Raw genomic sequence first — 12,562 nt, forward strand, 5'->3', positions numbered from 1 at the left:
CCCCTTTATACTTAACCTAAGGAAAATAACCAAGGACACATCACAATTGCCTAACTGCTGTGAAAGTGGGATTGGTATGATTTACCGCCGGACACATGCCTGGCGGTTCTAATGCCGACGCTGGAAGATCGGCGGTTCTAATCCCGACAGATAAGTATTTTCCTATTCACTAACCTAACCCCCCTAACCCTAACCCTCCCTTAGGGGTGCCTAACCCCTAAGTGCCTAGCCCTAACTCCCCCTGTAAGTGCCTAAACCTAACCCCCTCTTTCCCGCAGCCTAACCCTAAGTTTCCCGGGGGGTGCCTAACCCTAACCTCCCCCCTAGGGGTGCCTAACCCTAACCCACCCTTCCCCTAGCCTATCCCTAACCCTCCCAGGGGGGTGCCTAACCCTAAGTCCCCCCCGGGAGCCCCTAACCTAAAGAGGCTGTCGGCACCCGGCTTACCGTCGATCGGGATGCCAGGCGTCGGGGTCCCGGCATAGGTAAAATGACAGGCGTCGAGATTTCGACGCCTGTTGTTAGACCCTTGCCGGGATTAGACAGTCGGGATGCTGATGGCCATTATTTAGACCGTCGGCGGCTTCCCGACTGCATACCGTGAAGGTGGATATTGTTTGAATGTTGACAAATGAGTTATACAGTTTGTACACAGTTTGACTTCACTCAATTGTTTCTCACTCAGTTTGCCGATGACTGGCCTAGCATTATAGTTACATGTCCCTGAACATGGTTTCACCAACTCTCACCACCACCATCTATAGATATTTTTAAAATTAAGCACATTGACCATCAACTATATAAACACTGCATTAATGATAAACTAATTAGTTATAAAGATGCCATGATTTGGGAACTTCAGTTAATAATGTTATGTTATGATGAAATTAGTTAATTGTGAGATACTAACTAACAATGATACTTTTATATCTTTCTATTAAAACTTCTATAATATGTAGGCAAATAGAATAATTGTACCATAAACCCATAAAGTAAATGATGTGCTTATCGTAAACGAAATACAGCACGCAGGGTAAGTGCAGCCACTTTAACATCATAAAGCAATTGGTGCATGTAGCAGCTGTATTGGAAATAAGCCTTACCGCACATGTGTAATCACAATCAGAGATCATTGCTGTCACTCCTGAATGAACCAGTGATGTTGGGTTGATCTCCCAGTTTGTATGTACAGTATGGGCCATTAATATTCCAGATATTGTTATGTATGTAGAAATGGTGATTTTCTACCTCCATGTTTATTTTTTATTATATGCTTGGTTTGAGTGAATGACACAAAATAATAATATATCACATTGTGAAATATGATCCATGTGGCATAGCACATGCATGCTCATTCTACATTATATATTTCAAGTACAAAGCTGGATGCACTAAACTTCCACCTTGCCCACCACCTGCTGTCACCCTTACTCATTCGGAAGACAGCCACATACCCACACTCTCCTCATCCCCCTGCTCTAAATCAATTGCAAGTCCACACTACAGCAACCCTAATAATCTCATTCTTCTCTCTCCTCTTAACTCTGTCCCTCTCTCCTGTGCCCTCTGGAAAGCCAGTTATGTCTCCGTTCATGACAGCTTCATCTCCAACTCCTTGAATCTTCTATCCATCACCAAATCCTGGATTTACCCATCTGACACCATTTCTTTTGCAGTTATCTCCTTTGGAGGCCTCACATTCTCTCACACACCCTGGCCTGGAGGTTGCCATGGTGGTGCTGTTGGGGTCACTTTATCCCCTGACCACTCCTACCAGGTCTTACATTCTGAACCCTCCATTTCATTATTTCCATTAGACGCTCATGATATTCGCCTCTTACAACGTCTTCAAGTAACTGTCCTTTTTCATACCCCTGGACTTGGCTCAAAATTCCTCGATAACTTTGCTTCTTGGCTCTTAATCTTCAAATGGGCTCTCAAGACCCATTTTTTTCTCAAAGCATTCCAGTGCTCATCCTAACCCACTACTGCATGCTCCTTCCTCACAATCTAGCCCATCTGTGTCACCCCTGTTTGTCTGCCCCTCCCCTTTAGTATGTACACTCACACTTCATATCTGCTCGAAAATAGCCTAATTTATGCCTTAAAATAATCATGAGAGTGAAGGGACTGTTTTTAATACGTGTCACTTTTGTGTGTCTAAGCTTTCTATTACAGTATGCCTATAAATGTTGTGGTTTACATCACCTCTGAGCAGTAGAAAAATCAAGTCCTTTTGCAGGAAGGGAAATACTGTGCATCCACCTGTTGTACTAAGAATACCTCCTTAGATGTACCTCCTCCTCTCTGCCAGCTCACTGAAATAACCTTATCCTGCGAAGTGGAGTCTTCTTTTCCATATTGAGTGCAAAGCTATTTATGTGACTAATCTGCATTTAGATATGACCAACATCAGGCATTTTACACTGCAAAGAGATGCAAATCTTTTGTACAAAAGAATACACACTAAAGTGACATCACCCTGCGTATTGAGAGTTTTGTATGGTCTTATGAGCCATATAGTACCTGCCCCAAGAATATGAAATGTCATTTACACTATTTCTTGATAACTGAAATAAGGATTTGAACAGCGCTAATAACCTAAATAGTTATAAGAAAATAATTGTGCCTTAAATCGTTATCCCGAGACAATCGAGATGAATTACATTGGACTCCAAGTGTATGATGAATATTAGCATAAAGAGAAGATACATCCATAGTTAGGAAAGCATAAGATGGTTTCCACTCTACGGACTCAAACTGCTGCTAGAAATGGGTTATGTCTCTTAGATGTGATCTCACAGCAGGAACATAAGGTTGGAGAAAGGTATCAACATAATGGGAAAGATTGGATGTGAGGGAATTGGTACCAGAGATATTGGGACGCCCGGGTGGTGAAGTGAGGGATTTATGAATTTTGGGAAGATGGTAATAAATTGATGTGACTGGATAAGTGTTACAGAGAAACCACCAGACTTCTCTCGATATGGCTCCAGAGGCAAGGGCCACATCTAACAAAGATTTGAGTTCCAGGAGGAAGACTTGGGTGGGGTCTGAGGGTAATGTACGATACAAAGAATGGTCACTCAGTTGGTTAATGGCTTCATTTAAATAATCAGCCCTATATTAGACCACCAGACCTCCCCTTTATCAGCCTCCTTGATAATAATTGAAGTGTCCTTTCTCAGTAAGTTTAAAGCTCTTTTCTCTTCTCTGGAGAAGTCTGAAGAGGGTTTGTCCCTTTTCACCTGATGACATAGGGATTTGAAATCATCCAAAGTGATTTTATAGGAGGATTCAACTGTATTACCTTTTGCACAGAAGGGATAAAACTCAGATTGGAGTTTTAATTTGTTTTGTAAACCCTGTGTACTGGCATCAAAAATTTTAATAGTCGTTCCAGATTTGATGGGGGAGATCTTACCCACTTCCCAGAGGTCCTCAAGTATAGATAGAGGAAGGGAATCAGTGGACTTTTAACAAGATACTTATCTCATCAATTCTTTTTATACTTTTCTTAAATTTATTTTTATTGTTTCCTTTCTTTTGTATTTCATTCCACCCATCTCTTATGAACTTATTTTTTATGTCTGGATTACCAGTGATAATACAGTATATTCAATTTTATTATATGCTTCTTTGCATACAATCTGATATCTGAAACTGCAGCAATAAACTAACTTTCTAATCAAGCCGTATAGAGTTCCATAATATACATAATATATACATCTTTTCATTATATTCTAGTCATTTTTAAATACCTTTCTGTGTATATATATATATTCTTATTTGCTAGTGGTATTTTACATGATGAATTCCTTGGTTAATTAACCCATGGCATAACTATTACGGTTATTAGCGCTGTTCAAATCCTTATTTAGTTTATCTTGTTTTATCGGGAGCCTGACACCCTCCACTTGAACCAGCTGCTTATTAACAGCGCCAACTGATTTCCTTTTCCCCTCCCTATCTATTTCATTGTGTATTACTTCTTGGTAACTGCTTGTAACTGGCGGTGATGTGTAGCATTCTAATAATACAGCTTTCTCACTGTACCATGGCATATGGAATCACAACGATAAGAAAATCGTGCAGGACACATCAATGTAAAAGAAAAACACAATACTTACCCATACAGTCATTATTATGAGTGAGCTCGAACCCAGGATAGCAGAGACAGTTATATGATCCCACTGTGTTTTTACAGGTTCCATTCCCACATGGCTGCCGCTCACATTCATCAATATCTGCCAAAGAGATACACGTGAAACAGGAGGAAATATTCTCCCTGCTGTGGCTAAACTTCATTTTATGACACTTGGAAGTTTTTTCCTAAACATTGGTTGGCTAAGATGAGAGCATGTGCAGTCCAACAATAACTAACAATCCACAAGTCTTCTACTGCTACTCTCTAGACTGCCATAGATCACACTTAAAATGTGATCAGTTACAAAATCTCTTACTTATAATACATACGTGCCAGTTTTATTTCATGTGCAACAGCAAAGGCCAGAACCGTAACTAGACTTTTTGGTGCCCTGTGCCAGAAAGAGCATTGGCGCCCCCCTCATTTTTTCAAAGGGACATAATGCACCCAAAAAAGGGGAATGGCCTCATGGGGAAGGACCAGGGAAGAGATAGGGAAGGCCAGGAGATGCTGGGGATGAAATAAGAGGAAGCTACAAGTGAGAATGATAATAAACAGAAATTTGACAGGCACAAACAGCGCCGCCTGACCTGTGGTGCCCTGTGCCATGGCACTGGCCGCACTACCCTAGCTACGGCCCTGACAAAGGCCCAGTAATATTACTGCTGGAGAACATACCCATGCACATAGTGCGATCCGGGGACGCCTTGAACCCATTGTTGCATTTGCAGCGATAGCTGCCCTGTGTGTCCTCACATGTGCCATGACTGCAAACATTGGGAATTTCCAGACATTCGTTGCGATCTGCAGAGTGGATGTACATATAAAATATATGTGGTTAAACAATTAATAGAGGAGACTGGTACAGCCCTTAGGGTTACAGGACATTACTTTCCCTATGCATGCTTCCTACGTAAACCTGAGCTATATCATACTCTGTGTACTTATGTTAGTCTGGATTTGTATTATGTTTTTTCATTCTACAGAGATCTTTGTACTTTCTTTGTACTCTTTGTGTAATATGTAAACATGAATTTATAAATTTGTAAAGTAAGTACAGAGTAACTAACAGATAAATCAGGTATTGTTATTACAGTAGTAATGTACAATTTCTAATTTATTATAATTATTGTATCTTTTGATGCTCTGAATACAGGTGAAGGATGGAATACTATTGTTCTCAAATACAATCTTCATAACACTGGCACTCAAATCCACATCACATACAGTGCAATATGGCATTCCTGTGGTGCATTAAACCAAGTTGATGTGTACTGCAGTACTGGGCAGAATATAACTATGAGTGATACTTTTTATTACAAGTTGTGTGAATAATTAATTTTACGACTGTAAAACATGCCTCATTTATAGTTAGGAGTAAACGGAGCAAGAAGGTGCAATATTACAGCTTGGTAAACAACAGGGCTGTAATTGTAAAATGTGCAAACAGATTTTTGGGTCTATTTATCAATCTGAGGCTGATTTTCTATAGATAATCAGCTATTGCAACAATGAAACTCTTTAAGATGATACGATTGTTACAGCTTTGACGGTCAATACTAGCCCTCTCTGTGCGTGACTTGGATTTGCTGGGTCATTTTCCTGGTGCGCTGGAAGCTTGGACTTGTACTTTCAGTTGCAATTTTAATTATATATATATATATATATATATATATATATACATATAAAAAACAATCAAATTCACATCCTGAGATGGTACTTTTACTGTTGCAGCAAAGGCTTTCACCTGCGGTATCCTGCAGTAGCTGTCGCCAACCGTAGGAATTGTTAAATACAGTAGGGATAAGCTCTAGATTTAGGAATTATCTCCCTTTAATAAGTGTACCCCTTATAGTTGAGAGAGGATGTTGTCCTACTGTAGCTCAACTCTAAATTGCAATGTAAAACTAAAGTTGAACAGTATTGTGTGCTACATGCAAAAAAGCCAGTTTTGTCCTGCATACAAATACATGCAATTCGTACCCATTGCATTTCAACATTGCATTATCTATAGTATTATTAAAGTATGATTCCATCATAAAATTAGCTGTGTTTATTACACAGGCCAACTAAGCACATGGCTAAGCAGCACTGTTCACAAAGCACTATTGAAATGGTTTAGTGTTCATTTTGTATATAATAAGTTTTTTGTTTTTTCCCCCAGCTACTTGGTCTTTAGCAACCACTTATTTTCTTTTTTTTTTTTTCAAACAGAGATAATGGATAAATGTGACAGTTTCATGAACATGTGAGGTGCACAATTGCTGAGCACTATAGTACAACCCTGCAGCTTTGATCTTAGCATCCAGTAAAGATCTGTTATACCTCTTTTCCACCAAAAACCCGGGTCCGACCTAGGTTTATAGACATGGTTCTAACCCAGGTGAGACACTGTTTACACAGCACCATCGATCTGGGTTATTCTCAGACCAGCCATGTTCACACTGAACCTGGGTCTGCCCTGCTAAACTTGTGAGGTCATAAAAAGAGGGAGGTGGCTGCTCCACAATCACCAACCAGCTCATTTTAGGCATGACCCAGGTCGGATAACCCGGGTTGCGCCGTTTACATTGCACCATTACCCAGGTTCATCCTGGGTCCGACCCTGGTAACTACCTGGGTTGGATTGCAGGGTCACTTGACCCGGGTTATTTTTTGGGGACCCTTTTACACTGAACTGCGACCCGGGTAGACCCAGCAATAACCCAGGTTTTTGCTCTGGTGTAAAAGGGGCATTAGTGACAACATCAAAAATATGGTTCTGTCTCCTTTGAGTGACACTTGTATCTACTTGTCATAAATGTTTAGTATGTTACCCATAGATACAAAGTGCAGAAATGGTGGGTCTCTTACCAATGCAGGCACCATTGGGCAAGAGCTTGAATCCAGCAGAACATTCACAGCGGTAGCTGCCAGGACTGTTTAAGCAATCTGCATTTCTCTGGCAGAAATACTCTCCATTGGTACATTCATCGATGTCTAAAACAATCAAACAATACCACATTCAATCTGAACAGCAACGATCAAGTGCTTAGATTTTGCTACAATCAAATCAATAGTTCTCTTTAGGATGAAGTTTATTTTATTTTCAGTGCAAATAAAATAATTGTATAACACATAAACTAGAGCTAAGAAACTTTTGGCTTTATATCAATTTTGAAGTAAAGTAACTACAAGTCCCAGATATGGTCACACCTGGACTTGCAGAAAGATCACATATGATTATTGTTATTATTATTCATCTATATAGTGCCACAAAGGGGTCAATCCAATTAGGTGCGAATTGTGAGGTGCGAGCTGCGAGTTGCTATTTTCTCTTCGAATTCGCATAGCGAATTCATTTTGCAATCCAATTAGCAACTGAATCAGTCAGACTGAATTACCATTTGCACCTCCCTGAGAGATGGAAAGGAAAAATCTTTATTTTAAGGTTAAAAAGTCAGGACACTGTGCTGCACCCCTTGGACACCCCCTACCCTTATGACTAATTAGGCAATTGGAAGTTTCCAATTAGCTTAATTAGTCCAATAATTACACGCCATTTTTTAGGGTCTAACAAAAAAGTCCTCAAATTACCCGCAAATCAACTTTTTTGTTAGTTTAGGCACCCCAAATTTAATTACAATATTTTTTTAATTGAAAAATACTTGTTTTTTTTAATCTTTTTTATTTTATTTTTCAAGGTGCCCTCAGAGTACCCCAAATCACCTTTTTTTCCCCTACTCTTTTTTTTTATTTTTTTCGTTCAATTCGTTTGAGATTAAATAAAAATAGTTAATTTTTTATAATTTTCCTGCATTTAAAAAAAAGCATTTGACACCATTTAAAAACCTACAGTACCTTCCTAATGACCACAAACAGCCTTCTATATGGTCCTGGTAACAAAATTATCCATTTTGGGGGGTCCAGGATAGTCTCCCCACTTTATCATGCACTTCTCTCAAATCTCATCTGGCAGCAATTCGCACCCCTCCACTGCGAGTAGTGCGAATTGGCATTTTTAATTGGATTGGAGAATTCTCGGGAACGCTCATCGATGCAAAGTCTGCGAGTTTCAAGAAACAAACTCGTTACTCACAATTTGCACCTAATTGGGTTGACCCCAAAGTGTTTGTGATGCTGTACAGGTAAATATTTAACAGACAGCACAGGTTAAAAAACACACAGTGTGATATTTATCCAACTGAATGACAGTAACAATAGCAGCTGTGACACAGGGCCTGATTCAGAGCCGGACGCTATTTGCGCTCGCTCGTTCAGAAAAAGGGGCCGGCTATTTAAATTGAGCGCTCGCTCTTTGCGGTCTGTTGACGCCTCTATGTCTGAACGAGCGAACGAAACATGCGCTCGCTATTTTGTAAAGACGCACCCTGGCCGCTCGCATCCTACGTCATCTCCGCTATTTATTTTATTAATCGAGTACATCGAAAGGCATCTGAACTGCTCGCAGTGCTTGTGGCAGGATTTTCCTACCGCAATCATGTGAACAGTTCAACCAAGTGACGTGGTCGATGACGCTGCTTTGTTAATTATGCACACCCTTAAAACGCCCATTTTGACCTTTAGGCACGCCTGCGTTCTGATCACCACTCCCCGTTTTCAAGCACCTTCCCCTGTTACCACCCACAAACGCCTCATCCTGTCACTCAAATTAGCAGGCACTTGCTATTTTGCGAGCGCTCGATTTCCAACCGCAATGACTGGTTGGCGCATGCGCATTACGACCCATATGCATGTGCAGATGTGCAAACATGGCTCGGAGCGAACGAGCGGCCGCTTACGAGCGGCTCTGAATCAGGCCCACAGTGCACTGGAAGAGCAGACTCACAAGGGGCGGGATATAAATGGAAAATGCGATTAAAACCCAGTTTTACCACATTTTCCATATGTACTATTGGGTGGCCGCCGGGGTTCTGACGCAGAAGATAATGTCAGCTTTTGCTGGCGTTACCCTATTTTGCTGGCGTTACCCTAAACCCGGAAGTCCAGGACGCAGTGCTGATTGCAAAGGACAGCTCTTATCGGAAGAGCTGCCCTTTGCGTTACTGATCGCATATGTTAGTACATTTGCAATCAGCAGGGATGCGATGTCAGGGGGAATGTACCGCATAATGTTAATACTACCCATCCAGGATTATTGCTGCTCATTGAGTGCGGGGTGCACTGGAAACATGGATAATGCAGGATGAGAATGTGAGAGTGTGGATGGCCCATAAGGGCTTACAATCTTGGTGAGTGGGGGAAAACTGAGAGGTAAACTAGGAAGAGGTAAGGAGGTAGGACAGCGGGCGTGAGTTGGGATTGTGAGGAGAGGTGGTAGGGTTCTATAAACAGGTATATCTTCAGTTCACGTTTGAAGTTCTACAGGCTGATAGAGAGTCTTATAGGGCAGGGGAGGGAGTTTCAGAAGAAAGGTCACTGACAGAGAAAGAACATAGAGAATGAGATTGAGGGCCTCATTCAGAGGTGGTCGGAGGATGCAAACGGTCGCTCAGAAACTGGGCGGCCACATGCATCCTGACCGCCCGCCTCTGTTTCGGTCGTTAGGCTGTGGGTTTACACCCACAGCTCTAACGACCGCTAGGGTGATGGTCACGATGGTCAGAGACCATCGCGACCATCGGGGCTTACGACGAGACCCTAGGGTAGGGTCTCACTTGTCGTAAGCCCCGGAGAGCTTCTGGCTCTGTCAGAGCCGGAAGCTCTCCACTGACATCACTAGTGATGTCAGTGGGGCCTACCACAAATGGTAGGCATTCCCATGGGAACGCCTCCGTTTGGGCTGCCACCCCCTCGGCCCGCCTTCCAAACGGGGCGAGCTGTCAATCAACATCGACAGCTCGCCCCCTTTGGAAAGAGACCTGCTACGACCGGCGCTGTTGGTCGTAGCGGGTCTCACGCATGCGCATGAAGGAGCCGGCTCCCTCGTGCGCATGCGCACTTGACAAACATCGAGGCGGCCGTGCGGTCGTAGACTGTACGCCCACCTCTGAATGAAGGCCTGAGTGTGGACTGCCATGAGTTAGAAACATGTAAAGTAAGAGGCTGAGGAGTGATAGAGTGCTTAGAAAATAAGTGTGATGAGCTCTTCATGAATTTGTAGGGAAGGGGAGTAAGGGTAGGAGCTGAAAAAGGAGATGTTCAGTCACAGCAATGAGATAGGAAGATTAGATGAACATCAGAACTCAGAACACATTTAAAAGAGAAGAGGTGGGATAGAGGAAGACCAAAGAGTAGGAGATTTCATTAGTTGAGGCAGGAAATGACTAAAGCATGTATAAGAGTTGCCTCCATAGGGAGTAAAGGTTAATCCGGGAAATGTTGCGGAGGTGAAAGTGGCAGGTTTTGGAGATAGTATGGATGTGGGGAGCGTGACACCTAGGTAGGGGGCTTAAGGGAGTGGAGAGAGTATAGTGTAGCAACAGAACGAGACAGGTGGGGAGGAGAATGGACTGTGGAGGAAGGGTTGGTATAGGGTAGACAATGAGCTCAGTATAAAGCTGGGGACTCATCATGCGATGTGTGTACCCAGCGGCGGCACCATGCGATGTACAATGGCAAGATGTGTAGTTCCATATTGCATTTAGCAGCATGGGGCCATTCATTACATCAACCATCTGCTGTGCATGACAGCAGATGAGACGATGTGATGAACGACCCATGGGCACATGCAATCCACGCGATATATCGTTCCAATCCACGTCGGAACGACATGAATCGCAAAGTGTGTATCCAGCTTTAGACATGTTAGCTATAGCCCTGGCCTAATTGTGGCAGTGCTACAGAGGTGACAATCTGCCTACGTTATTATTACTACTTTATTATTTTAGTTTTTATATAATCATTTGCTACTTATTATTTGCAATTTGCAATTATTTTATTACATGAATACAGTGGTATTACAGAGGGTAAAATTGGTCTAGAGCGACAGAAAATATAACTCCAGGCTACAATAGATGGATAACCACAGGATGTTCAGGTCTGACGTAAATGAAGGCTATCTAACTCTTTACAAAGCAGGAGCCTCCAGTTTGCTTGCTCTGGCAATTAAAGTGATATGTCCTCCATAGATTCCAATGGGATAGTGTTATCATGCAAAATGGAAGCAGGTTTTGAAAGCAAAACTTTCCCCGCCCCCCACCCCCAAAAAAGCAAACTTGCTTTTTGATTATTGCTGTATATTTTACTATGGGGTGATGCAAGCTCCAATGCTATTGCTATCGCAGCTGCTACCATGGTACATAGCACTATTATGGTAATGCAGCAGGAGGCATCACACATCCTGCATGCATTACTGTTCTGAGCTGTGTCCATGGACGCAGCATCGGAAAATCTGTGTGATGCTCTGTCAGCTGAGGGACCATGGGGTCACTCAAGCCAGTGATCGCAGTTGTTCAAAGAGGCCAGGAAATATCCATCAGCCGATGGAGATCCTGGCCTTTTCCATACCCCCCAACGTCAGCGACACGCCTCCATTTTGGGAAACGGAGGACGTTGCCGCCCCCTACCTACCCAGAAATGGCAGCAGACTGTCAATCACTGACAATCTGCTGCCGCTCTGCATGCAATCACGCAAGACCCGTACTGCAGATGCGCTGGCACAGAGCGGCTACATTCAGAGATGTGCGCTTACCATCGGGTTAGTGTACATCTCTGAATTAGCCCCTATGTACAGTATGGTATCAAAACAAGGAAATATTATACACAGAGAAGTAGGCCTGTACCTATAGAACATGGATTATTTTCTATCACTTCTGAATAGTATATGAGATGATAAGAAACCTCTAGCTAACAGCTGACAGATATCAGGGCACAGCTGTTATATTTAGAGTAGTTATCATATAATAAAAACAGATAAGCTTGTGAGACATTCAGTGCTCCATTTGAAATGTAATGGACATCTTTTCTAATATGAAACAAAGGTTTCTGTAATTGGAACAAGACATGGTTCTGTTACCTTCACAAATCAAAAGTAAATCATTGTAGCTGAACCCTGTCGGACATTCACAGCGGAAACTGCCAATTTGATTGATACAAACTCCATTTGCACAGATTCCAGGGATCTCTTTACATTCGTCAATGTCTAAAAATATTAAATAATGGAAATTATATGCTTACAGTAAAAAACACAACATACAATCACAGTGTTTTTGTCTTCTGACTCTAGAGAATATATTTCTACCATTATCAAAATATATTTTGGGATGACATGTGGCAATATTGAAGCAACTAGGCAGAAATATAACATAATATCAAATACAATTTTTCTCACTTCACTACGTCATTTTCTACATTTCCTGGTTTCTAAATATTATACAAGTTAAATAACAACTGGATTAAGGCTTAATTTAGCGTTAGCCTTAAATCCAAATGAGCATCACAAATATATGTGCATAGAAAAAGAAGTGAAATTTT

General features: G+C 41.9%; 1 protein-coding gene across 1 annotated transcript in view; it reads right to left on the reverse strand.

Annotated features, from left to right (window-relative positions):
• FBN2 (fibrillin 2) overlaps positions 1-12,562 on the reverse strand; it is a 294,460-nt gene that overhangs the window by 54,347 nt on the left and 227,551 nt on the right. The window contains exons 43-46 of the mRNA XM_088475116.1: positions 12,105-12,230; positions 7,001-7,126; positions 4,826-4,951; positions 4,131-4,247 (exon numbers count right to left, since the gene is read on the reverse strand). Coding sequence (XP_088331242.1) covers positions 4,131-4,247; positions 4,826-4,951; positions 7,001-7,126; positions 12,105-12,230 — 495 coding nt within the window. The remainder of the gene's footprint in view (positions 1-4,130; positions 4,248-4,825; positions 4,952-7,000; positions 7,127-12,104; positions 12,231-12,562) is intronic.

Source organism: Taudactylus pleione, unplaced genomic scaffold (genome assembly GCF_031769625.1).
Source record: "Taudactylus pleione unplaced genomic scaffold, aTauple2 ptg000162l, whole genome shotgun sequence".
NCBI classification, from domain to species: domain Eukaryota; kingdom Metazoa; phylum Chordata; class Amphibia; order Anura; family Myobatrachidae; genus Taudactylus; species Taudactylus pleione.